The sequence below is a fragment of the Lates calcarifer genome, unplaced genomic scaffold (assembly GCF_001640805.2).
Source record: "Lates calcarifer isolate ASB-BC8 unplaced genomic scaffold, TLL_Latcal_v3 _unitig_5878_quiver_531, whole genome shotgun sequence".
Taxonomy (NCBI): domain Eukaryota; kingdom Metazoa; phylum Chordata; class Actinopteri; family Centropomidae; genus Lates; species Lates calcarifer.
The window spans coordinates 75849-103021 of NW_026117778.1; the positions used below are offsets into that span (position 1 = coordinate 75849).

The window sequence follows — 27173 nt, forward strand, 5'->3', positions numbered from 1 at the left end:
AGTTTTTAATTAACGATTAATGAACTATATATATATATATATATATATATATATGTGTGTGTGTGTGTGTGTGTGTGTGTATAGTTGTTGTGACAACCAAAGCAAACTCCATGTTGCTGATGAAGACTCTCAGATGTGGTTGAAAGCTCTGACAAACTTTAAAACTATAATTTATTTCTTTTGTACTTCTCCTTTTTGTGGCGGGACTCCAGAGCTTCTTGGAGGACATCTTGTCACTTTAAGTTTCTATAAGTGTAGGTAAGTGTCCTCTCTGTGCTGCTACAGCCAGTACAACATGTACTTATACTACAGCGAGTACTAGTGGTACTGCTAACGTTACTAATCACCGGTAACGGGCTCCTGTGACTCGGTGCTGTCCGCCGTTATAACCGGATAAAGCTCCGTCACTCCAAGAGGTTAAAGAGGGAACAGCGGAAGGGGTGAGGAGGGGGGAGGAGGAGGGAAAGGGAAGATCCTGCCTTCCTTCAGACGGACTTTTAGGCCACTTTTATTTTTCTACTTTAATGTTTCCGTCGCTCCGGAGCTCGGAGCCGCGGTCAGCCCCACACAGCCGGAGCGGAGCCGCGCACTGACGGACGGCGACATGTCGGGCAGATCCGGGGCCGTCTGGATGTGACTGGTAGGTGGGTAAAAACCCTCCGAGGTCTCCCCGCCGCTGGTAAACAACCGCGGGGCAGAGGAGGCGGTCTGCGGCTCCACAGACCCGAGAGAAACCACTTCAATCCGGATTAACGTGATCCGGACTCGCTTTAAATAAGTTTGTTAAAAAGGTTTTCAACTGAAACTACAACTGATTACAGAGACAGTGTTAAAAGTACTAATACCACACTGAGAACATACTCTATTACAAAGAAAAGTACTGCATCCAGAAAGTATGTGCGAGTAATCAGATAAATGTACTTTAATTATTAGAAGTTAAAGTACTCGGTGCAGATTATTAGATTGTTATGACTGATGTATTAATGTACAGAGGTTGATGTGGAGCTGATGACTGTTTCCATTACTGATTAATCGATTGTTTAGTTTCAGTTACTCGGAGCCAACAACGCGTGTTTCACCCACATTAAAAATTAATGAAAAGATGAATAAGAATTAAAATAACTGGAAGTTAAAGCAGCAGATCCGTCATTTGTAAAGTCATTATTAACTGTCAGATAAACGTGGTGGTGGGAAAACAAAATACTCAAGTACAAGTACCAAATCTGCTCTTAAGTACAGTACTTAGTTACATCTGTTCTATCCACATTCTATCTTAAAGGTTGAAGGACTTAACAGAGTCCTGCAGGGATGATGTGTTTCTGTAGTCCAACCTGAAGTTAGAAAATAAACAGTGAGCAGCTAAAGTTTCTGATCCTTCAGGTTTAGTTGATCAGATCATCTTCACAGATGAACACCACTGTTCTGATGTTTGAAGTAAGAAGCTAATGTTAGGCTATAAACCAACTACACCACGGTCACATGACGTCAACGTCTCCACCACTAAGCTTCCAACTGGTCAATGATTAAAAGTAAGAATGAAGAGAAACGTCAGATCAGAGGCCTCAACGACTGATTGAGTAATTGATTGACAGGAAATGAATCAGCAGCCATTTTGATGATCAGATAACTGTTAGAGAAATTAATCGATTAATCAGGAAACTAATCATCAGATTAATCAATGACCAGTTAATTGTTACAGCTGTCAGTTGTGTTGACGATCGTCATGCTTTAACGCAGGACTTTTAATGGTGTATTTCTACTCTGTGTAGGATGGAGGGAGAGAAAGAGACGGCCGAAGAGAAGGAGGAGGAGGAGGAGGACAAGCTTCATCATCACATCGCAGCGGCGTCCTCTGTGGACTACCAGGACCTTCCCATCATGCACTGGGAGGACCTGAGCCAGCGGATAGCCGAGTTGGAGAAACAGGAGCAGGAGAGGAGGGAAAGGTCAAAGGTCAGACATGAGGAAGAGTGGTGGTGGATATTTCCTGGTTTGAGTCTGTGGTTCTGTTGGCCTAGAAAGGTTAGCTGTTACTGGTTAATATTCTGAAAAAGACAGGGGAAAAGACTACATTTCCCATCAGCCTCGGTGTCTGTCTCCCTCCCTGAGGAGGGACAGTCAGCTTCGACTGGAAAGATTTAGTCAAATCTGAAAATGAAACGTTTCAGCCACAAAGATTTTCCAACATTTCTGCTGGTTCTCATGAATCTCAGAAAATGACCACAAAGAGTCAATATTTCCCTCAGGAGGTGGTGGAGACCAAACACAGGGATAAAACAGAGGCAATACTGGACTTATGAACACATGAATCATGGTGTTGCTGCATGTGGAAATAAGAAACTGAAACTTAGATGTCTGTGTCGGGTTCATGTTGTGTTTCTGCTGCACTAAAACTCACTGAACTCTTTTAAACTGCGTCAGTGTTGGTTTATTTCCCCCCTTCTTTGTCATTATTTTACTCTCAGTGTGATTACATTCCTGAAGGGATGAGAACATGTTTGTTGTGGCTGTAAATCCTCAGTTTGTGATTCACACAGCGAGAGGAACTAAAATAAGACTCAGTTCAAACCACCCTGACGTTACAGAGACTCTCTGAGTAGATGGCAGCTCCAGATTTGTACATTCTCGGATAATGATAACTTAGTCGTCTGAAAACTTCCCAACGCCTGTTTCCTCTTTGCTTCAGTAAACAGGCCTCAGATCAGATCTCTGTGGGCTGTAGCTGCTGTATGATCTTTTCATTCTGGATTAACACTGTGTTATTCTGTCTTCCTGCAGAGGGGGGCGGAGGGGAGTCAGGGGGGAGTGTGGAGAGACGTCTGGGAGGAAGAGGAGGAAGACTTCAGGAGGTGTCGAGTCGCTGTCGTCACGTCACGGTAATGAACAGCAGCATTACAAAAGTATCGTAACAGAAAATTATCGTACGCGAATCAGAACCAAGAGAACGAAGAGGCATAAATGTGTCATTTAGGAAAATGCAGATGTTTGATTCATGCTGAGATAACTCTGAAAACTCGTAACATTGCGAATTTAATGACAGCTGTGTTCGTGAGTCGCGATCATCATCACATCAAACGTGACTGGATGGAAAGACGTCACATGACATGAATAATCGTACATTACTGGATTTTTGGGGTTTTGATCGTACGTCATACAGAGGGTAAAATTATCGTACAAATGCGATAATCACTGTACATTTGGCAATGCTGATGCAGAGCCACACTTAAAAGCCTGTAATGTTTTTTATTTGTGTCCAATGATTTTACTGTTTTTTAATTTATTTTTATACCAAATACTGGGCGACATGTTTTTTTAATTTAAATCAACAGTATCAAAGCTGAAACTAGAAGTTGATTAATCTGTTAGTCGATCAACTAGAAAAATGTAATTGTTTCATTCACTTTTCAAGGAAAAAATGAAGAAAAATCAAAATATTTTCACATTTCTGACTCATGTAAGAGAAGATTTGCTGCTTTTGGACATTTGAAGACGTCACTTTCAATTCGATAATGAAAATAATTGCCAGTTGCTGATCTAGAACTGCAACATTTCATCGATTGAATTTGTTTCTGAAATTTGTAAAACTGAAAATGTCATCAAATCATAAGGAGTGAATTTTGAATTTGATGAACTCACAGGAAAGTCTTGAACCGCTGAATATGGATGTAAGCAGCTGTTGGAGCTTAAGGATGTTTATTATCTGTTTCCAGATTTCACAACCACAGAAACCTGCAGCTGTGCTTCATCAACAACAGTGACAGTGAAGAGGAGGAGGAAGGAACCAACAGAAAGGTCTGTTTCTGTTCGAGCTGGGTATCCATTACGTTTTCTGGTCCAGCGTCAATGCGACACTCGAGTTTCATGACCACTCAGAATAATACTCTTTTTGACTCCATTTACAGTCACTTCATGTGTCTCAGGTGGATCAGATGTCGGCCTCATCTCTAAAAAGCTCAGAGACTCTTAACATCCAAACACATCTGTAATCCTTTAGTTGGTCACAGTTTATTTTCTGGAATAATCCAAAACCCAATGAAAAAATCCCATTGGCTTTTTGTGGAGGAACCAAGGCTGATGCTAACTTCAGGGCTGGACTACAGAAACACATCATCACTGCAGGACTATATTGAATTAGATTTTGGTGGTCAAAGGTCAAAGGTCAAAACACAAGCAGCTGTACAAGAAGTTTAGTCTAAAGGTGCAGAAATATCAGATCAGAGAAGAAGTGAGCAAGATTCTGGATCTGACCTGATGTCTACTTTCACAACAGGACAGTTTACGACACTGTTCAAGTCAAGTCAATTTATTATATACGCAATTCACACAGAAGTTATCTCGAGACGCTGTACATATAGAGCAGTCTAGACGTACTCTTATTATAAGATACAGAGAAAAAAACAGATCACATGACACACTAGCACTTGAAAACACTGCCATTAACTTGTTCATATAACATCTATATTAGACCTTTATATTGGGAAAAGTGACAAACTTGAATTCACCTTCATCTCCCATCAGGTTTCCGTGGGAACAGGACGCAATGGTTGCCATGCTGCTGGTCTGAAACAGGAAGTGGCCACCGCTCTGAGGACACTGAGAGACAAGCTGCTGGCTGAACAGAAGGAGAAGGAGGTAAAGAGGAAGGAGAAAGTACAAAATAAGTAACAGAGGAAATGAAGAAGATTATAGCAGAGTGTCTGTAGAACAGTCTAAAAAAAGAACGTGCTCAGTTTCCTTCCAGAGAAAAAGGTTTAGAAAAGTCCAAATTAAATTTAGTCATAGACTGAAAACAAACAATAAGAGTTGGAATCATTACATGAATTTATTATTATTAATATCACATTTTCATCAGGATTATACCCAGTTGTATATGTCAATAATTACTGGTAATATAATCGATAAATGAACGTGACCTGATGTATGGATTAGTGATCAGGTCTACAGGGGCCGGAGGAGTCAGGGAAGTCACAGAGCTCAGTTAAAAGACTAATGTGACTCACAACAACTACAAAGAGACAAAAAATGACATTTGTAGTTGTTGTCATTTTGTGGGTGTGTAAGATCAATCGGAATCGGTTTTAATCCATTGGTTTGTTTTGCTCATTGTGTAGAAACTATTGATCAGACAAAAGACATTTGAAGACGTCAGCTGAGAGAAATCACAGTATAACTGGTATTTTCTTACTATTTTCTGACATTTTATACATTTTATAACAATCAGCAATCATCCATGGTGAAAACAGTCATTAGCAGCAGCTCTAATATCTTTATATCCTGCTGGTGTGATATAATAATAAACACTTGTCTTTGGGTGGTTTGAAGCTGAAACAGACTCTTCAGAAACCCTGTAAGTTCAGTTAACGTTCGGTCAGTAAGTGCGTGTGTGTGTGTGTGTGTGTGTGTGTGTGTGTGTGTGTGTGTGTTGCAGCGTCTGGCCGGCAGCAGTGGTGTTGCCAAGAGGAAACATCTGGAGCGCTGGGAGCTGCAGGAGTGTTCGATGCAGCAGCTCAGCAGCTTGAGAGCATCGCTTCAACAGGACGTACACGGTACACAACACACACACACAATACACAACACAGAAACACACAAAATATGTCACAACACAAAGAACAAACTGAACTTCAACTGTACGAACCCTGGACGCTCCAACACTCACTTTCCTGGAAATACAGCATCATCCACATCGTCTTCAGGTTTGTGTTTGTCATTTGCGATGAACATAAGGAAACATAACTGCGATGTGATAAAGATAAACATCACATTTTGGTGAATCTTGCTGATGTTTTGACAGTGTTGAGGTGAGAGAAAGATCAGATGGTCTGTTGTACTGCTGTTCTCCATGAGCCCTGTTCTTTTTGCTCTGTATTTGTTTCCATTCAGTCAAACTGTCTCCATTAAAAGCTGCAGAATCAGCTGTGATCAGCTCCAGTTTGCAGTGTATCCATGGACGTACAGACTGAAGAAAGCTTAAAAACCGGAGGATTCTGAGCCTCTTTCTTCTCTGATTTCTGGAGGTTTATTCTGGATGGAAATCAGAGTTAATGACGTCACAATCATCATATCAATAATTATTTTTCACTCTAATTCACCCGACACTGTATCTCTGCCCCATGTCCAATTAGGACTTTAGACGTGTAAGGCACTGTTACAACCTTCATTTAGATTTTGGTGTTGTTGTTTTCCTTCCAGCTCTAAGCTCAGAGCTCGTGGCCCACCTGTTGGTACGAGACCAGCTGAGGACGAAGCAGGACGCCATGCTGCTGGACGTCCAGGACCTGACCTAACACCAGGACCACAGACTGGACGGTCCACCCAAGAACTTCAAGTTCTCTCCACATCTAAGTGAACATTTTTTTCCACTCTGGGACCAGGCCAGGCTGCTCGTCCACGTCAGTCCAGTCCTTTACTTCAACAAAACGTTAGTGAACCTGCTAATTTATCCGAAAATGACAAATCACCACCGAACGGAGCAACAAGATGGAGATTGGTGTGGATGGTCACGTTGACAGGAAGCTGAATAACTCAGATTTGGCATTGCTCTGGCATTGGACGACTGGATGCCTTCAACAAACATCCAAAGGAAAGTTCTTATCAGAGTTGGTACATGATTGGTTGACATGAAATGACATGAAGAAGTAACCACACAGGCAGAATCTCACCCATTTCAGTCGGATTGCTGGGAATCCAAATCCATTTTGTCAATCATCTCCAGTCAGCTTCTGACGAGCGAGGGCCGTGTTTAAGAAGCCGGGATTACGAAGACTATAAGACATCAAACACAACACAGGTCTTCAACAGATTCTGTCCTAATGTCTTCAATCTGCAATCAGCCATTTAATTGACATAGTGTAAGTGTTGTGGTCTGTTAAACTACTCAGGATCTGTGTTTTCAGGTTTTTTGCATTGTACCTGGAAATGGCTCAGAGTGGAAATATACAGGTTGATGGACACAGTATACATAAGAAAGTAGTATGAGGGCAGTTCTTACAGTTAAGAAAACTAGACACAGGATTACTAGCAGGTGACACTTAATGATTGGCAATAACATCAAAGGAAGTTGTATTTCAGTCAGTTTACTTCACAGGGAGAACAATGTTTGGATGCACTTGGATGTTATTTGCTCAGATTAATCTAAAAACATAAGAAAGATCATTTATGTCTGGAGTTATGGATATTTCAGAATCAAATACAATCTCCTTCATCTCCTAAAATGCAGCTCATATACTACTAACTTAAAACAAGAAGGAATGAAATAAGTTCTTTAATTAGCCTCAGTCACAAAATGTTCATACTGAATGTGTCTGTATCTCATTTTATGGTTCTGTTTAGTCAACTCAAAGGAAACGTGGTGGTCTTAGTTAAATATTGAAAAAGTCCATGTTGACTTAGGTCACAAGACAGGACAACAGTGTAGTTCTATGGACACATCTGTCTGTTGGTCTTCAAAGATGAAGTTTTGTTTCAGACATTCATGGTTCCCAGAGGATGAATCCTGTTGACTTTGGTGATCTACTGACTCTGGCACCACTATGAGGTTAAAATTTGTGGTTTTGAGAGAAATATCTCAACGACTACTGGATGGATTGGCATGAAATCTGGCACACATATTCATATTCCCCTCAGGATGAACCGTAACAACTTTGGTGATCCTGACTTTGCATCTAGTGCCATCATCAGGTCAACATTTTAAGACATTGGTCAGACCTAGTCCATAAGATGTGCAGAGTGTTTATGCCTGATCTGAATGGCCACACTGGACAGCGGAGGGAAAAGCCGATGTTTTTTAAAACCAGGGATAAAGTGACACAAATAGTTTTGAACCCAGCATAATTTCTCACTGCTACACACTGAGTGAGGTCGGCGTAAATGTTTTGGAAAGTGACAGAAGTAGTCGAACGTAGACCCCTTCTAATCAATTGTCTGAAAGGTGTGGGTAGAGTTGGTGTCTGAAGCTATTCGACTATCTGACTACCAGTTTGAACAGAGTGTAAAGCTAACTTTTGTTATTGTTTTAATCTTTCTTGAATCTTTACCTTTTAGGAGCCTGAACCTAAAACAGGTGTCCTGTGCTCTAGCTCTATACATCCATTAATGCTGACAACCTTCCTGAGACTTTGGTCTGGTACAAGAACGCAACACAACTGGAAAAACTTTAACCCTCCCAGTTTAGATTATCAGCCTAATACTTTGGTGAGAAATGGCTAATTTCAGTTTCACTTCAGTGAAAGGGGACAGACACTGTAAATATATCAGTATTTTTCACAGAGGACTCACTTATTCTTGGGCGAAGTAAAGATTACATATTAATCTTGGAGACAGATGCATTTACAGAAAGAGTGGTTTGGATTTCAGTCTCTGGTCTGCATTAGTTTCATATACACTTTTTAATATCAGATAGTTTCCCAAGACTTAAAACATTTGCAACAATCTAGTTTTAAAAGACTAAGGTGTGGTCAAGGGGTAATCCTTAAAGGCCCTGAAAACCCATTCTCTCAATCAGCTTTTTACACATAAACAATATTTTCTGTCAAAGTTTCAGTTTCAGTTTTGGTTACACATTAGAAATTTATGCCATTTGTTTTCTGTCATATTCTTCCTTCTTGTTTGAAGTGGGCAGGACATGTATTTCCATCCACCAATCAGACTTTTAAGCTTATTTTATTCAGGATCTGATGGCTACTGTCAAACAAATGTGCTAAAACTAGACACAGAGTTCTATTGAAGCAGATTAACTCAGTTTTTTGTGTGTCTAAACTTAATTAATAAGAAGTAATGATGTTTTTTTTCCAGACAATAGTTTTAATTGTTGCTCTTATTTTTTTTAAATATTTAATCTAAAAGAAGAAAAAATGGTTTTCAAGGACTTTAAGATGCACTCAAAGAAACAAACGCTGGTGTTGTTGGAGTAAAAACGAGGGAATCTTTAATCTTTTAAAATTTGATGCTCTGACAACTTTAATGTAGAACACATAAACGTTGTGGTGAAAAGATTTGTGTGATTTTTCTCAGGTAGAAAGTCCATCAGCAAGTTCACTACTGGAAATCAAAGCAGTTGAGAACTTTGACATCCAGAGTAGCTTTAGACGTGAGAGTAACCACAACTACATGAAAAGTTTTGGGATCAAATTGTCATATTCAGATATTATTCTGATTTTTTATTTTTTATTTTAGCCTTAACACTAAAAAGAAACGTCCAGATTGCGTTACTTTCCAAGTGAGACAAAAGTTAAATATCTTTGGATAAAAGGATTTGGATTTCTAACTTATTTAAGTTTTATTGTGTTTATTACTTTATTACTTTTGCCTGTTATTATAAGAAGGGAACAGCACACTCATACAGCATTTGTAGCAAGACAACTGATACCTTTTTATTTTGGTTGTTATGTTCTGTTTTTCTTAAAAACACAAAAGGGGAATTTCACCAAAATTAGTTTTTATATATGGTGTCATTGTTGAGCTAAAAAGTCCTCTGCACTTAAGATAAAATGAAAATTATAAAAGGTTTTATAATCACATTTGATTTTAGGTACAAGAACAAAGCCGTCCATTTGTTTAAAAGCAATGAAAGTTGATTAGCTGCCTTTTTAAATTAATTCTTGTCTTGAAATTTTGGTGGCATTCCTCTTTAACTGATGCTAAACACTTCAGGTACAGGCAGCAATTATATTATTGTTTACTTGTAAGGAATGCAAGGGAATAATCCACTTAATATAGCCAACTGTATGTGATGTTGTACATCAAATATTGCTGCCATATTTTGAGTTTTGCTCTTTTAACTTGATGTTTATGTCAACATGTGGTGGTCCACCTTAACAAGCTGTTTTTATAAACTCCCTATTATTTTTAAGGTTGCGTTTTCATCTAACTACAGCAACTTACCTTTGGAGACTAGCTACGGATATTTAGATGATTTAAAACATGGCTTTTATAAACCACCACTTGCAATGTCCTCTAGTGCCTTACAAAGAAATTATATTTTGATACTGATTATTTCCACATTTTCTCACATTGATCTGTGATAAGAAGCTGAATGTTATATGGAGGGCGATGTACTGTAAAGGGAAAATGTGTTAACTTTTTTATTCACGTATATATATTTAAAGTCACACTGAAATGTTATTATGAGAGTGTCAAAGTGATGAAGCATGTTTAATGTGACGTGTTTCCTCTTGAAGCATTATGTCAGTGGGGGACGTAACACAGTGAGGGATAATTCAGAAGTGATGAATAATAATAAGAGTAGTATTTTGTCCTGAAAATGAGTTAACAAAGTGAACAGATAGTTTTTCGTTTCACTGTGACTTTAAGATTATTTAGAGATGTATTTTAAAATGTAAATAAAATTAATTACAATTGTATTTGTGAATGTAAACATTAATTATGAAATATATTTTGAGAGGCTAAAAGCTGATGATCTGTGACAGTTGTATTTTTGTGTCTGCTTATTGCTTCAATGTTTTGTGTTCTCAGTATAAGAACAACACTAGATATTAATTATTTATATGCCTAGCAGTGTTTTTATCATGAAAAAAAATTGGAGGGTTCAGACAGGAGCACAACTGTAACGATAGCCAACAAATAAGCTAACATAACTAACTTTACTTTGCTAATATAGCGTAATGTAACTTTGATTTGCTCAGCGAAATTTGGGCTCTATTGATTTTTATGCCTGCAAACAGATGGATCTTGTAGCAGTCACATAAGGAGGGACTTTTCCTCATGTGACTCTAAAACAAAGCTATTGTGAGCATTGAGCTAATGCTAAAGCTAGCATCTTAGGGGTGGTGACTACATGGGGCATGTGAAGCAGTATGATACTTCTGGAAGATCAATTCTGGCTAAATTAGCTAACTTGTTAGCTATCATTAGTCCTGTCCTACGCTGACTCTCCAAAGAAAACAAAACAGTAGAAACATGTAGCTTTGTTATTAAAACATGAGGAAAAATAACTTGGTTCGGCACAGGAGCTCAACTGTAGCTAACATATTAGCTAACCCAGCTAACACAGCTAACTTGACTTTGTTAACACAGCTAACAAAACTTTGATTTCCTCAAGTGAATTTGAGATGTTATCGTCAATCTGAATGCCTGGAACCAGCGTTATCATTGTTATTGGGCAACTATTAATCCACAGTGTAGATGGTAGATTTATTATTTCCCCAGGCACACAAAACAAACCAGTACTCTAGACCTGACATGAGGTAAGTCTTTATAAGCAAACAAACAAACCAAAAAGCCAAAAATTAAGTGGTTCCTTCTACTACTAAATATTTGCTAATTTTCATAGTTTTCTATGACCGTAAACTCAACATCTTTGTATTTCTGACAGCTGGACAAACAGAAAAATCAATTTAATAATGTTAATTTGGGCTTCAGGGAGTACTGACATTTTTCACAATTTTCTGACATTTTAAACCCAGAACAAAATAAGTGTCAGATATATTAATATTAATCATTAGCTTCAGCCGTACAGTTCTCATGGTTTTATGAAATATTATTTTAAAATGAAGGACTTTCAATATAAGTTATTAAAACAATTTAGGTTTTAAAACTGGATCCCTCTACAAGAGCAGGACCACAAAATTGAGGATGGAAGACCTGTCAAACTATGTGGACCCAGATAATATGGTGTAAACCTGGGACATTTGGGGCCCCTGGGCAGTTGTCCAGACTAATATGATTTATAAGTTGGATAAACTCTTGGATCTTGTGGCAGCAAAAACAAAGAGAACTCTTTTTTCGTTTTTCGTAGCAGGTATTTCCTTTTTATAAATGTTAGAGCGATTTGATGTCCTCACAGTCACCATGTTTATTCATACCTCTGCTACCTGCGCACTGTTTGACCTCCAATTGTGTTGCTGTGTTTGATTATACTCAACACGGCTGCATGTTCAAACACACAGGCAGTGCTTTGTCATGCGGCTCTCCGACTTGTGTGTTCACTGTCAGAGAGGACAAACTCAGTATTTACCGTATGAATCGGAGTTGATGATGACGATGATGGAGGGAACGGAGCAGAACGGCTGGAGGTGGAGGAGGGAGAACAGAGGAGGAGGGGCGGATGTGTTTACTGTATTCACTTTACTTTCTAATTAAAGCCTCAGATAACGAGAGGCAGAGAGGAGGAGAGACACTTGCAGCTTCAGAAGCTTCTCTGGAAGAAAAGGTGAGTGGTTTACTAGCTCAGCTGCTTTATTTAGTTTTTTAGCGAAATTAATCAGATCTATATCATTCACCAGATATGGATTAAAGATTTGTATGGCAGGATATTGGCAATTCAGAAATGTAAATGATGATTTTCTTCTGTGTTTCATGAACTGAGACTTTCAGTCAGTCTTGCTCTTGATCCTCAGTGTGAATTTAATTTGATGTTTTTAATGCAAGGTAACATTTTCTTGGGAGTTTGAAAACATAAATCTTTATCTGTTTGGTTTCTTGTAAAAAAATGAGTAGCATGTTGTGTTTTAGATATGTAAAGAATATGATTAATTTGCCAGAACATAAATCAGTGATTCAGTTTACTGTCTTTTTAGCAGGGATGATATGCAAGGCAATTCAAAACAATTACAGCAGTTTGCAACAAGCTAATTTAGATCTACAGAATTTGGGTGGTACAGACAAACAGCTATATAAAACCAAATAAATGGAAATATAATAATAATACTTCACCAAAATTAGAAGAGAAATTTAAAGCTGAAAGACAACCATGTGGTCTTGAGCCAATTTCAATCTTGATCATTTGTAAAAACATTTATTTTTCATGATTTCAAACCTCGGTTGCTATAAAGAGTCAGCGTGTCCTATAAAACCAACAGCTTGGAGCTGCACTGTGAGCGCCTCCTCCTCCTGCTCTGCAGTCCCTGTATTGGGTTTCATTCCTGCAGTTCTGACTGAATGAACGCTGATCAATTATTTACAAAGAAGCTGAAGGTCAGGGGAGAAGCCCTGAGAGACCCTTTTGCCCCGAAAACAGACACCTCTCAGGCACAACTTGGCCGAAGAAACTGGACAAGACGAGACCAAAAGGATGAGCGGGATGAGGAGGACGACTGAAGGTAGGACCTTTACATCTGATCCAGGTCAAACTGATGTTCTGAATGTGAACCACTGGAACTGCATTGGCTGAAAACTTCAGTTCTTCATGTTCAGAAACAGAATAAATTTAATTTCAGATTTGATTTCAAATTGCTCTGACTGGACGTGTTTCCATGTTTCATACAATTGAGGTTAACCAATCTGAAACAAATCCAGCTGTGATGCGTTCATGTCCTCTTTGTATGAAAACAGAAATGACTGAATAATCAGTAACTTGATCAACAGTTCTGTACCTCCACTGAGTATCTTCCAAAGACAATGAACTGTAACAATCTCTGGGTTTTGGACAGTTGAACAAAACAAGACATCTGAATGCATCAACTTGGGAATTTTGGGGAATCGTACAGTTGCCATTTTTTAACAGACCAAGGCAAAGTCCTTGAAATCTTTCATACTCAGTTCTGGAGGAGTACAGGTGTCTTTGTGTGGATAACTGTTTATTTGTATGGAAAAATAATCTAAACTCTTGATACTTTCAGGAGGATGATGGGCTTCCTGGTTACTGATCACACTCTTAAAGGAATTTTGCTAAATTCAGCAGCAACGTTTGTTATTTTAAGTCACACGACAATGTACTGATCAGAGTTCAGCGACAATATTTTGTTGTTGTTAAGACTTCCAGACCTCTTAAGAGTTCATCTACTAATCTGTTAAAAATGTCAATTTATGGTAAAGGTAGTTTTCTAGAACTAGAAGTGAATATTACCATGGAAAAGTTTTTTGGTTGTAAAATAATAATTACAGTAAATAATATTTACCATAGTGTATTTGTTTAAATTGTTATATCAGTGTGGTTTTGTTTGGACATTCTTCAGATATTTTCAATCGGTGATAATATTGAAGTAATCAAATCAAAGTATTGGACAAATTAATGGCCAATAGTTGTTGAGATATTTCACTCAAAACCAAAAATATCAACCTCACATTGGAGTTAGAGGTCATGGGATCACCAATATCAGTGGATTTATTTATTTACTTTTTTGCGTACAACAGAGTCATGCTCCTGGTGTTGCTAAAAACTGTGTGGCCCAACATCTACTTCAAAATGTGTATAATATCCATATCCACCCTTCTCAATCAGTGTGTCTAGTATGGTTTTAGGGCATAAATAAGAAGTAAAGCTGTTCTTGTGAACACAGTCCTTTGCACTCAGTATGAGGCACAGTATTGTCACCTCAACACAGAGGGCACTGGTTGGACCAGTTGTTATGACATTATTTGATACAGTTGTTTAAAAACACAGTCTTGAATTTAAACCCTGACCCAAACGCTTCAACAGCTGGAACAGACCGCCCACCTGCTGTACAGAAAGGCTACATGAATGGAGAGAGGTTTCCGGAAAGCTTTGTTAATGATTGACGGGCTAATTGAGCGAGACATAGTCTTCATCAGCAAAACGCCAGCGGTACATTCTGAACGAGCTTTTCCAAACTAATGACTGTGTGTTTTCTTTCCCCTCTTTGTCACAGAAAAGCCATCTTGTCAGAGATATGGATCAGTCAACAATGAATAGAGACAGAGATTAGATAGACAGATAGATAGATAGATAGATAGATAGATAGATAGATAGATAGATAGATAGATAGATAGATAGATAGACAGATAGATAGATAGAGTTTAGACAGATCAATCAGAGGAAGGACAAATGAAGGAAACTTCAGCGAGTGAGAAGACTTGAGTCCGGTGAAGGAGCTGAGATGATGCCAGAGGAACCTGAACCAATTCAGCTCTGCCAGAAATAGCCTTCAGAGGTTCATCATGAGACTGAGCCACGTCTCCAACGTCACTCCAGACATCAGTTTGGCAGCAGCAGTGGTGGCAGTGAGCAACCATCCTAACACCTCTGGCACCTTGCCCACCTCGTCTCTCCCTCCGTCGTCTTGCAGCTACGACGAATCCTACAAGTATGTCTTCCTGCCCGTCTGCTACTCACTGACCTTCCTCTTCAGCCTCACCCTCAACTCAGTGGTGCTGCTGCGCTCCTGTCGACACCATGGCGGCTGCTGCGGTGGCGGCGGCAGCAGTGGTGGGGGGCGACGCTGGAACACCTCACTGATCTACATGGTGAACCTGGCCACAACTGACCTGATGTATGGCCTGTCGCTGCCCTTTCTGGTGGCAAGCTACGTGCTGAGGGACAGCTGGGTGTTTGGGGACTTCATGTGCCGCCTCGTACGCTTCCTCTTCTACTTCAACCTGTACTGCTCCATCTTCTTCCTCACCTGCATCTCCGTGCACAGGTAGGACTCTTAGCCAAATTGTACTCCTTGTTTCTCAATATTTTGATTAACCGTTGAGTGGGCAATTGATTTCTGATGATTAAACCTTTTTGGATGGTTTTCTTTCTTGCATAAATTGGCTCTTGACTAAGCCAAGCCCTCACTAGATACTACAGCTACCAGTATTGGTAGATGGGGGTGGTTTTCCACCCCATTAGCCTGCTTTTTATTAGACTGGGTGGGTAAAAATGGTTTTGGGTAACTTGTCATAATTTGGTAGTGCTCCCCTGAACAAGCCCCCCCTGAACTCTTGGATTCCTGGGCCCATCCATGGATGGAACAGAGCTTTTTCTAACCTAGTGCTATGCTAACTCTTAGTTTTGGAAGGAACACTGAGTTGGATCACCACTGTTGGTATGCTAGCTTGCTAGGCATGCTGATGTTTGCAGCTTACATTAGAAAACAGTAAACCACTGTTTAATCCATTCCTTCCAGTTTTTTCTCTTGTAGTTTAAGTATATATAAAGAGTATATACTTAAACTACAGTATGTATTTGTCCTCCTAAACTATGATGGAACAATTGCTGTTTAGGGGAGGGGTTAAGCTAACGGTCAATTTGGTTAAAATTTTGTCTCATTTGCACCAAAAGTTTAGCAACTACCTAAGAAAGCATGTTCAGGTGCTTTGTTCTGGGGACATCACCAAAACCCAAGAGCAGCAAAATGTTGCACAGTTGGTATATTGTCTTTTATTGTCTCAAAGAGGGTCAAAAATTAGGCCTTCCTGCAGATATCAGAAGATATATATATATATATATATATTATATATATATATATATCAGAGTTCAGGTCACCTCAGTGTCTCTGAAAATTACTGCCCATATATTTTCCTGGTAACATTAATCTTTGACAGCGCCTTTCGTTTTCTGTTTGAACTTTGACTTGCTTACAAGGAAAGTGCACTATTACATGCTAGTGAGGCAAATGGTGATTCTAGCTGATTCTACTTGACCTTTGAGCCAAAAAGGACCAAGTTAGCGAATGGGTTTGGCTTCAAAGTCGAGTGAGAAAAGTTTGGGGTCAAAGCCCAAAAACTGCTGACCTGTCCACAGACCTGTTTACTCTAGTTTTCTGAAGTCAGCTGTAGATGCTGAGATAAACAAATGGGCAGCAAATGGACTCACCCTCTACCTAAGTACTACTTGGTTCTACCTCTCTCTCTCAGTCAGACAAATGTACAATGGATTTGGAAGCTCATTATGACAAAACAGTAACCAGTCTGAAAATCAAGATTCAAGCTGGTGAGTGAAGACCAGGTTTAGACAGCAAACAAAGGGTGAGTCGGGCCCATCAGAAAATGTGATATATTTCAAACTTAAACAAATTCCAACTAATTCTAAATTTCCTAATCAGCTTTTTAATACACAAATGTTTAGAAGAACAGATGAATGGAAACAATTAGTGACACAATTAGTGACACAAAGCAAATTTCAGAGGTAGCACAGTTACGTAAAAAAGTCTATGGAAAGCCTCAAACAGGAGGTAACAGTTCTCTTTTAAAATTGCAAATATTTTATCATGTTTTAAAAGCTGGAAAACCATTAAGAGTGAAAGCTGAACTCTTGATGACAAATTCTCAAGTGAACATCTAGGTCTTTAGAGTAAAGATGCAAGTAGCCACAGATCTCCACCTCCACCATCTTGCTTTGTGTTCAGTCTACACAGTCATAAATGTTTCTTTTGGATGGTCTTGTGTCTGCGTAATGTAAAATAAATAAATTTGCTTTAAGTGAAGGTAGCAAATGAGCCTTCAGTCACACTGGAACTATTCTCGTTGGACACTCTTTTGTCCCTTACTCTCTCTCTACTCTATGGTATGGTCACCAAAATGGTGTTTGTTGCTCACAGATTAAAAACATTTTTTCAGTTTGTGTAGTTTATGTCCCTGAGTATAAAGACTTTTTAGGACTTAAAGAAGAACAAGATTAAAACGATGGATTCAAACTTACCTCTGGTTGTCCTCCACAGGTACTTGGGGATCTGCCATCCGATGAGGACCATCACTCTGGAGAGCAAACGGGTGGTGAAGGGGACCTGTGCCTTGGTGTGGGTGGTGGTTTTCATTCTCACCTGCCCCATCTTCAGGTTTGCTCAGACGGGATACATGACGCGAAGAGGTAGTGGAGCTGCTGGGCCTGGAGGGTCAAGGGATGGTGGGAACAGGACAGGGGAGCAGGATGAGGAGGGGTACATGAACTGCTGGGACGACGCCATCGATAAGGAGTTTGCCGACTACGTCCCGTATGGCATCGTCCTCCACCTGTTGGGCTTCTTTGTGCCCTTCGTCATCATTGCCTGGTGCTACTCTCAGGTGGTCAGGACGATATTTCAGACCCTGCGCTCTCCTCCCAGCTCAATAGAGGGCGGTGAGGACGGTCAGGTCGGGGATGGAGCAACAGAAGGAGTCAGAGAGCGGGAAAGAACCTCTGTCTCCATCTCCGGCTCACAGTACTCCCACTACATCCGGCGTCGGCGGAAATCCATTAAAACCATCGTAACCATCACGCTTCTGTTTGCGCTCTGCTTCCTGCCCTTCCACGTGACCCGGACGCTATTCCTGCTCCTGCGGCGGGGGCAGCTTGGCGGCTGCAACGCCATGAAGACCGTCTCCATCTGCTACAAAGGTCACTCGGCCGCTGGCCTCCTGCAACGCCTGGCTCAATGCCCTCCTCTACTTCCTGACGGGAGATAAGGGTGCCCCCTGCTGCTGGCCAGTAGAACACACTGTCCGTCGTGACCGTCGGAGCGGCTCCCTCTGGTGGCCGCTCAAGATCCTAAAAAAAGAGGGGTTGGGAGAGGATGACCAGGAGGTGGCGGAGAGGGTTGAAAGAGAAGTGCACATGGAAAATGAGTCCAAGTCTTCAAGGGTCATCTTCTAAGACATTTTAGTGCTGTTTTTGTTGTTTTTGAATGAAAACAACAACAAAAAAAAAAACAGTTTGTGATGCACCAGGAAAAAATCCTGAAACTGCTCAGTAGTGCTGCGTATTGTTTGAGAGTTTTTTTTGACACTGTTTCTTGGAGGTTTATGATACCTGGGTTTTGTCTCTAGCCAAGTTTTCATCCAAAATTAAAACAAATTTTAAACAATTTTCCAGATAATTGGCAGAAAAAAACTTGGACAATGGAAACAATGGAAAACCATGTGGAATTTTTCTGTTTGTTTACAGTCTCCTCTTCACACAGATCTGATGGTTTGGTCTTTTCAGTGGAAGCATCGCAGAAGTTTAAGTCACCTAGACATGATTAATTCTCAAAAGTTTGTTTCCATCTCATTGATTCATCCAAGCCTATTGTAAAAACTTTAAATATGCATAAGAACAGTTGGAAGGAAATGCACTTAGTAACACCAAAACAATATATGTGTCATCTAAACTCAAGCAGACACAGGCTACAAGAACTTATCTCAATTTTAAATTCTCAAATTGCTAAAGTTTTTTGATGGTTTTCAATTCGACACACAGAGTACTCTCTGTACTTAAGAATCATAAAACTTCAGTCTGAATAAAGTTGGAGTTTAAAGCTAATGTTGCATAACTAACATTAAGCATCATCATAGTGCAACAAAACAACTACTATATAATGCAGCCTGTAGGAAGGATTTGGGACACAGTGAACAGTGGTTGTGTTTCATTTAAGGCAGAAACTAATGATTATTTCTATTACTAATTACTCTGTCTATTCTTTTTGATTCTATCCTTAGTCTTTTCTAGAATATAAAATGTCAAAAACTAGTAGAAAATGCTCCAAAAGTCCAAGGTGATGTCTCCCAATGACTTGTTTTGTCCAAAACCGAGATTCAGTTTACAAAGGCAGAAAAGCAGCACAACCTCACAACTGAAAATGAAATCAATGATTTATAAGATTAACCTGTTAACTTATCTATCAATTGACTCAACCTTTTCTTTTACCCTCTTTGCAAAGAAATGCAATAAAGTTTCACTTCTGTCACTGTTTTCATGGGAAATTGACATCACCTGAGAAGTTTAAAGGGTAATTACACCCATTTGAAAGACCTGAAGATGCACTTTCTCCCTGCTGTTAGCCAGAAACTAGAGAGGTCACCTTTGATCCTGTGACATAAAATCTTTGTTGTGTTGAGGATTAACTGGTTGCTGACTCTGTTGTTTTCATGTCACATTAGTAACAACAAACCCTCACTCACTCATCCTGGAAACATGTAATTAATGTGTGATTCTTAGAAAAAAAGGCAGCGCCTTCCTTTAACTGGCAGCCATGTTACTGACCTGTGCTGGTGTCTGAATGTATTTTCTTCACAGAGCAACACTCTGCATGATGGACGTTCCTGCTTCATGTGATGTTGTTGTTGTTTTTTGAGCTCAGGTCAGTCTCTGATTTCAGACCTCATTTTTTCGACTCGTGTATTTTGATGTTTTCGTGGCGCAGTATCTGGATTAAAGTCTGTTGTTGACATCAGCTCTCTGTGTCCTCGGCCTTGTTCATGGTTAACGAGTGGATCCGTCCGGTCCAAGTGAACGTCTCAGGAATGATTAATCAGCTGAACGTTCACCTCCGTTTGTCTGGACCACACACATCCGCTGCTTCTCTTGACTCTGCAGAAACCACAGTTTTATCTCACAATCATTCAATTATTACAAACAACACTTGACATACTTTTACACAAAATCTGAAATATTTAACCTATTTCTTCACTTAACAAAATTTTACTGTTTTTCTTGCACAGGACTTTATACATTTTGCACAGAGCCTTTATCTTTTGAAACAGATGTACAAGGTGTGTTCTGGTCTGTACTGGACTCAGTCTTCACACAACCCGGACTAATTACTACATTGTTTGAAAGCCTCAAGTCTCCTCATTTCTGTCTGTACAAAGAATTTTAAGATCATCACATCAAAGAACCGGATTCAGGCTTGTGGTGTTTTCCACACTTGAGGTCAAACTAAAAGCCTTAACTTTTTTTTATGACAAAAAATATATATACTGTATATTTCTACGATGTTTGTTCTGTAACTTTGGTTCAGTGTCTCTTTGACTCATTTTGAGTTCTTGGTTGTAAAAGTTAAGAAGCTTCCTTCCAAAGGAGACCAGAAAGGTTGAAGGACAGGATCTTTTCTGTCATAATATTTATTAATTATTCATTAGATTATAAGTTTAACAATATATAGCATTGGTAGTGTAGTGTAAGTATTTGTTGGATAATATTTCACAGGCCAATCCCAAAAACAAACTATACACTTCTACAGGATTTATAAGATGTAATCAATGGCTTTATCAATGACTAGTACATAATTTATCAGTGATTCTGTTTGAATCCATTAATAGATAAAATCTGTGCCAGGTGGAAATCCTCCTCCAGCAGACACTTTGTCCAAAGGACTGTTTGACCAAGACCAAAATCCAGTGATAATCTGATTATTAACATTATTAATGTTGTGTGTTTATTAGTATCTTTACCTCTATTTCTAAAGTTCTGGCTACAACCCTAGTACTGGAATTTAACTTTCACTTTCAAATTTGACTTTCATGGTCTAAAACTGTCGTACTACTCGTGGAGGAACATGTTGCAGTCAGTGATCATCAAGTTTCTTAAATAAAACAAAGGACACTTCATGTTTTTATTTCAAGAGAAAGAGAAATGAAGTCATGCTGGGTTTTAGGTATCAACGAGAATGAAGGTCGCAGTGACCAAAGGCCAAAGATACCCAAGTTCAGGTCTTGATTTATAGTTCCAGCGTCTGATTTCACCACCACAACACTAGATGTGATCAGGCAGACTACTCTGATTATATTCTTCATAATAACTGTTTCATTCTTTCATTCAGTTTGTGATACTGAATGGTAGAGGAAGCGTCTCATTACTTAATAGCAGAGTTCCTTTGTGCGACCAACAGTGGAAGTAACTGTGCTAAAGTTACGTGACATCTCCACATCACATCTCTGTCACTGATGTAGCCTCAACATGCAGCTACATTTTTGTGGAGAGGTGTGGTAGCTAACTGCAAAGGCTACACGTTAATTGCTCCATTAAGAGTCTACAGCCATACTAGCAGCTACGAGCAGCTGTAAGGCACAGTGGTGGTTTGAGCAACAGCTGATGGGATTGTCTTTAGTTCTGCAGGTGTTTGGTCAAATTAAAATGTTGACAATCCACCCAATAGTTGTTGAGATCTTTCAATCTGGACCAAAAAATTCCATCTTCATGGTGGCACTGGAAGAAAAGTAAGCGGATCATCAAAGACAGTCGGATTCGTCCTCCGGGGAACATCAACTTTTGTGCAAAATCTCATGGTAATCCATCCTGGGGGTTGGTGACATATTTCAGTCTGGACCAAAGTGGCCGATTAACTAACCAACCGGTAACTTTGTCATCCTGGAGCCACTAATGAGTATGCCTTCATGTGATGGAGTGCAGGTGACGATGGAGCTCATGTGGTGCATAATTTTGTCTTTTGTCGATCAGTAACTGGAACACTGCTACTATCGGACAATTCATCAACACTGAATTTAAGACATAAGATATTTTGCAGAACTACAGCTTATAAAATGATCGGAGTGCATTGAGATGAATCAACACCTCAAAAAAAATTGACACAATGAGCTTCTTAAATCTAGTATTTGCTGAACTCTCTTTCTGTTTGTTGTTTCAGCTGTACTTCTTAATACTGCACTATGTCATCAGTCAATTGATCACCTCCCACTCGGTGTCGCTGATAAGCCTGTAGTTGATCCTCCGGTAGTTTTCAGGGTGAACCTGTCGCTGTCGCCACACCTCCTCATACAGGCTGCGTACGACTGGAGGCAGCGGCGAGAAGCCGGCCGTCTGAGCAAGCGTCCGGCAGTACTCCCACTGATCCTGGTCCATGATCAGCAGGTGGCGCCGCTGGACTCCACACTCCACCTTTTCATGCAGCGCTCGCCGGACCTCGTCCTCCATCTCAGCCTGAGGCGGTAAAGAGACTGAGCCGTCCAACACAGCGAGAGCGAACTGGACCTGTGGAGGAAAAACTGGATCTGAGAATGATCACATTCAGAAATCAGAACTTTCCCTCAAACTAAAGTTTGGAAAAATGAATTCATGCTTTGACGACTGTAACATCCAGTTCATTCAGGTTTAGCAACTCTGGACTCCAGTTGGTCCTGAACTCTGCAATGAGGCTTTGACCAAAAACTATCATAGATCACATGACACTCCAGCCAAGCCATCACATGATCAGGCCCCTCTGACCTCTAAGATGAGCCTCAGGTCTTCAGGATTTGCGGCTAAAAACAACAAGCGATGGAGCCTCTTCTGCTCACCTGGCAATCAAAGTTGGGGAAGGGACAGATGATCTTGCAGATGCCAATGAAGAAGAGTGAGGGGAAGGCGGGGGGCACGAGGAAGCGGTACAGGGGAGACACCATGTGGTCCTGGATCTCCAGACCCAGCTGATCCCCATCCAGGAATGGATAACTGAAGTTGTACCCGGTGCAGAACATCAGGACATCAGCCCGAGCCATGGAGCCGTCCTGCAACATTCAATTTTGATTTTAATTCCTTTTTTAAATCTGTGAGCAGCTCCTCTGGGTCTCTGGTGCATCATGGGACAATAACAGAATAAAAATGAACGGGATGTGGTCTGAATACTGACATCTTTGAGTAAACTGACACTGAACTGGGTCAGGATTAGTGCAGGGAAAGTTAAGTCACCTGGAAGCGAATGCTGCCGTCATCCTCGATCGCTACCACTGGACTGGACTGTTGAATCCCAGAGGGAAGAGGAAAGGTGAGACGAGGACGCCCATGACTCAGAGTCACCTAGAAAGAGAGCGAGAGAGATGGATATCAGACATGGAATATGTAACAAAAGGTTTATGAAAAGTTAATGTACGATCTTTTATGATTTCCAACCACAGTGCTAGAAATTCAGAGGGAAAATAGGTGTTTTCAGCAGGTGTGTGGTGTTAGATGGTAATGAATTTAGTGTTCTATTATGGTGACTTAATGTGTTTGTGCATTTTCCAGCCTGTCAGGACATCACATCCACAGTTTTCCTGACAGGAAAAGGAAACTTTGTGCCTTGGTTACTCGATGTGGGTCAACAGACAGCTGCATCTATAACAGGAAACTAGAACTAGGATCCATATGTATGATTATTAAAATTCTCCCTTCAGCCTGAGGACACCAACCTAACAGTTATCATTTAAAGACAGCAGACTGTTGTGGATGTGGAAGGACAAATGACATTGTTACCTGGGCACCAGCTTTGGCCAGTTCAATGGAAATATCCAATCCTGAAGCTTTGGCTCCCAGAACCACGACTGACTGACCTGAGAACGGCTCTGCAAACCTGTACGAATGACTGTGGAGCACCTTTCCTACGAACAAAGTGAGGACTGACGTCAGTTTAAGTTACAAAGACAGGTACAGGAGGTGTGTTTAGCCTAGCTTAGCATAAATACTGCTCGCTTGGCTCTGTTAAAAGAGGAAAGATCCATCCTCCAACAGCTCTAAGTCTGTTGAGTGAAGGCGTTAAAGTTAATGCATGTTCTCAGAGTTTACAGTGAGTAGCCACGTCCATTTAATAAAAATACACACATTAATGTTAACTGCACCTTTAAAGTTCCCCATCCCTGGTATGTCTGGGATGTGTGGGTCAGAGTAGTGCCTTAAAAACAAACAAAAACAAACAGCAGGACGTCTAAACAAATACGTTTTAAACACACAAATGAAGCATTTTGGCGACACCAAGTGGCAACAGGAGGTAATGACTTCAATCCCAAATTTATTAGTAGTATTATTAGTAGTATTAGTTATGGTGTGTAAATCTAGGTGTGATAAACAAACTAACACATTACGTCACGTCTCACCCTGAGCAGACAAACACTGAGTCGAAAGTCTCGGTTTTCTGAAATCCTGACGAATCAGAAGACGTCACCTCCCATGTTGTCGTCTTCTCCTTATCCTCCTTTGTCACAACAAAGGGTTTCACCTTCTCCACCACGGTGCTGAACTGACAGAGCAGAGTCACAGTAAAGACTGAAGCTGAGACGAAGCAGAGTTACTTCCATTTTTGTTTTTTTATCTGCTAAATCTAAACCTAATGATGCAGCCGGACGACTCACCCTGATGTGAGGCCGAATGTTGTGGCTCTGGCAGTATTTCTCCAGGTACCTCTGAACCTCCTGATGGGGCAGGAAGCTGTTCAGCTGAGGGTCAAAGGGGAAATCAGGGAACATCATCACCTCTTTGGGCAGGTTGGTCCTGGGAGGGTTGGGAAATCAAAATTTGATGCAGGAAAAGGTGCACTTTAAGAACTACTTTAAGAAAGAAAGGCTCATATAAAGCTTCACCAGTCCCACCAAGATACATCAAGTCAGTGTCTTAGTTACAGTCCATTTAGCAAATGTCTTTTCCTGTTCGTATCCTGTCCTTTATGTCCCTCTCTTTTATGTGTGTTTTTGGTCTCCACTGAAGACCGACTGACCAGTGAGATTCTCTTCATCTACACATTAACCTACCTGAGGTCTCTGTACATGCTGCTATGAATTGGCCATCCATTGTCGTACGTGCCGATGCGTTCGTCGTAACACCAGGTGCCGCCGACGTTGCTGGTGAGTTCGAACACCACCGGAGGGGCGAAGCTGTTTGGACGGGACAGGATGTGTCTGGCTGTGCAGAGTCCTGCCGCCCCGGCGCCGATCACCGCCACCCGCTGCAACATCGTCCTCAACCTGAGAACACCAAGGTTAAACCTCTCAGGAAACGACTGGAGGGGATGGGGGATATGGTTTATTTAAGACTTGTGTTGAGTACATTCACTAACGTGCTGTACTAGATAGATGATCTTCAGTATTTTCTTTTCATGCTACTTTATGTTTCTTCTCCACTACATTTATCTGTTGATTGATAGAAAATTAATTCAGTTAATCACTGAAGTCATATTTTGTACAAATGTCAAACATTTCCTAGTTCCAGCTTTTCAAAGGTGAAGATTTATTGCTATTCTGATTTAATAAATCACATCATTTTAATTTCTTTTTACTGGTTTGAGGTTTGGACAAAACAAATATTGAAATGGTTTCACTTTGGGTTTTAAATAAATTTTAACAAACCTAACAACCAATTAAATTAAATTAAAATGGTTAGCAAATTAATTTGTGATAAAACTAAATAATTTATTGAAATATAAAATAGTTTAAAATGATCTTGATTTCAACCAACCACAACAGTGACCTGATTCTGCTTTTACTGAAGTAAGATTTTAAATTTTAAATGTAATGGAGTATTATTACACTGTGGTATTAGTACTTTAACTTAAGTAAAGGATCTGCGTTACTTCCTCCACCACTGCAAAGAGATTTATGAAAATAACGACTAGAAAATGTTTTTTACTGACAAAGTCAAACCAGGTGAAGTGAACACTCAGTTTATCAGTTCCCACTAACAGTCAGACTGAACTTTGACCCACAGAGTAAAAACATCATTTAATTCACATTTTTCAGGTTAAATTTGAACAAAACTCTTCATTATTGTTCAACAAAATGTGTGCTCTGGGAAAACATCTTCATTTTTAACGTTTAATCAACCGTTTGCATCGATGTTTTGATTAAATGCTGAGGGTGAACGTTGCGACCCTAGACTGCGCATGCTCAAACAGAACGACAGTAAACTTTAAATAAGCTAGCTAGCTATGTGGCTTGTTACGTATTCAGACTTAAAACACACGTTAACACAATATACTCGGAGCGATCAGCAATAATCAATAAGTGTTACCGCTTTCAGCGTCAGTCTGTCTCTCTTCCGGTGTCGCGACCGTTTGCGGCGGAGATCAAGGAAACATCGCTGAAAACACTGAGACTCCGCGGGGAACCGTTCTGTGAGGGGGAACGATTCACGCTGTAACACCGGTGCCGGACGTTACGGTCAAAACACAACGGTGAAGGTGTAGCGACGAGAAACGATCGTGAACCAGGTAACTTCCGACACAGCTCCTTCAGAATAAAAGCCACATCATTGAAACACACAACAAAATCTGCATTTACTCTATTCTACGCTCATATTCACTCTGTTAGGGTTAAAGAGGGAGAAGTGTTACTAACAGACATTCCTGAGGGAAATTCAGCAATTATAATTAAACATAATATGCAGCGCATTATTCTGAAACAGGAAGTTGTGTTTAATGAACACGGTCAATAAACAACGTGTTTTAACTCTTTACCTTTGTCACGTTTGTATTTTTAAAGTTTCCTCTGTGTGTTCCTCAGACAGAGATAAACATTATTTTTTAAAGCTTTTTCTAATTTTACACTTTTTATTACAAAAAGTTCACAAAGTCAAAGCCTGAACATCTCAGCCACAGATCCACTCGAAGAATTTTAAACAGTATATAAACATTTCATGACTGGTTTCAAACAGACTCTAATGCATCTGTAATCAGATCTGAGTGTTTATTAATCTGTTAGTTTAACCTGAAACATCTCTATATATCTCTACCAGACTCCATTGATAAAAACAGGGATTTAACCAGGAGCTGCTGGAATACCACTGCCTCCATCTGTTAGTGTGTCTGTGTTACTGTGTGACTTTCAGTGGTGGAAGAAGTAATCAGATACTTTACTGAAGTAAAAGTACCACACAGTAACACAGACACACTAACAGATGGAGGCAGTGGTATTCCAGCAGCTCCTGGTTAAATCCCTGTTTTTATTAATGGAGTCTGGTAGAGATATATAGAGATGTTTCTGGTTAATCTAAGGATCTCCTCTTTAATAAAAAGCTCTGTCTCTGGTAGGAATCCTAGTCATCATGTTGTTCGGACACTTTTCCGAGTCAGATT

At 40.0% G+C, this 27173-nt stretch overlaps 3 protein-coding genes across 6 annotated transcripts; 2 read left to right on the forward strand and 1 right to left on the reverse strand.

Annotated features, from left to right (window-relative positions):
* Positions 1-426: 426 nt before the first annotated feature.
* Positions 427-10411, forward strand: im:7136398 (schwannomin-interacting protein 1). 3 transcript variants are annotated; one of them, XM_051069108.1, is made up of 8 exons: positions 427-644; positions 1770-1953; positions 2779-2876; positions 3711-3792; positions 4519-4632; positions 5429-5546; positions 6190-8805; positions 8842-10411. In XM_051069108.1, the coding sequence occupies exons 2-7, from the start codon at positions 1771-1773 to the stop codon at positions 6282-6284; spliced, it is 690 nt and encodes a 229-aa protein (XP_050925065.1). In that variant the 5' UTR covers positions 427-644; position 1770; the 3' UTR covers positions 6285-8805; positions 8842-10411. The 3 variants fall into 3 exon arrangements, with proteins under 3 accessions (XP_050925065.1, XP_050925064.1, XP_018522750.1); XM_051069107.1 differs by having other exon boundaries at positions 427-640; XM_018667234.2 differs by having other exon boundaries at positions 427-640; positions 6190-10411.
* A 4271-nt stretch (positions 10412-14682) lies between these two features.
* On the forward strand, positions 14683-18260 carry LOC108877260 (P2Y purinoceptor 3). The gene is given in 3 exon segments (XM_018667230.2): positions 14683-15335; positions 17343-17994; positions 17996-18260. Coding segments are annotated over 3 exon segments (1392 nt in total). The 5' UTR covers positions 14683-14853; the 3' UTR covers positions 18254-18260.
* Positions 18261-20958: 2698 nt separating this feature from the next.
* Positions 20959-27038, reverse strand: LOC108877261 (uncharacterized). 2 transcript variants are annotated; one of them, XM_018667232.2, is made up of 9 exons: positions 26111-27038; positions 24856-25068; positions 24460-24598; positions 24205-24347; positions 23950-24002; positions 23588-23712; positions 23045-23152; positions 22654-22863; positions 20959-22348 (listed from the first exon to the last, which is right to left on the reverse strand). In XM_018667232.2, the coding sequence occupies exons 2-9, from the start codon at positions 25056-25058 to the stop codon at positions 22037-22039; spliced, it is 1293 nt and encodes a 430-aa protein (XP_018522748.2). In that variant the 5' UTR covers positions 25059-25068; positions 26111-27038; the 3' UTR covers positions 20959-22036. The 2 variants fall into 2 exon arrangements, with proteins under 2 accessions (XP_018522748.2, XP_018522749.1); XM_018667233.2 differs by having other exon boundaries at positions 24856-25103.
* Between the last annotated feature and the right edge of the window lie 135 nt (positions 27039-27173).

Excerpts from the sequence above, each read along its gene's own strand:
- im:7136398 (XM_051069108.1), top strand. The coding sequence starts at position 1,771 with ATGGAGGGAGAGAAAGAGACGGCCGAAGAGAAGGAGGAGGAGGAGGAG. Across the intron at positions 2,877-3,710 it reads GTCGCTGTCGTCACGTCACG|ATTTCACAACCACAGAAACC; the intron begins GTAATGAACAGC and ends ATCTGTTTCCAG. Across the intron at positions 3,793-4,518 it reads AGGAAGGAACCAACAGAAAG|GTTTCCGTGGGAACAGGACG; the intron begins GTCTGTTTCTGT and ends ATCTCCCATCAG.
- LOC108877261 (XM_018667232.2), bottom strand. The coding sequence starts at position 25,058 with ATGTTGCAGCGGGTGGCGGTGATCGGCGCCGGGGCGGCAGGACTCTGC. Across the intron at positions 24,599-24,855 it reads AGCATGTACAGAGACCTCAG|GACCAACCTGCCCAAAGAGG; the intron begins GTAGGTTAATGT and ends CAACCCTCCCAG. Across the intron at positions 22,864-23,044 it reads ACGGCAGCATTCGCTTCCAG|GACGGCTCCATGGCTCGGGC; the intron begins GTGACTTAACTT and ends TGAATGTTGCAG.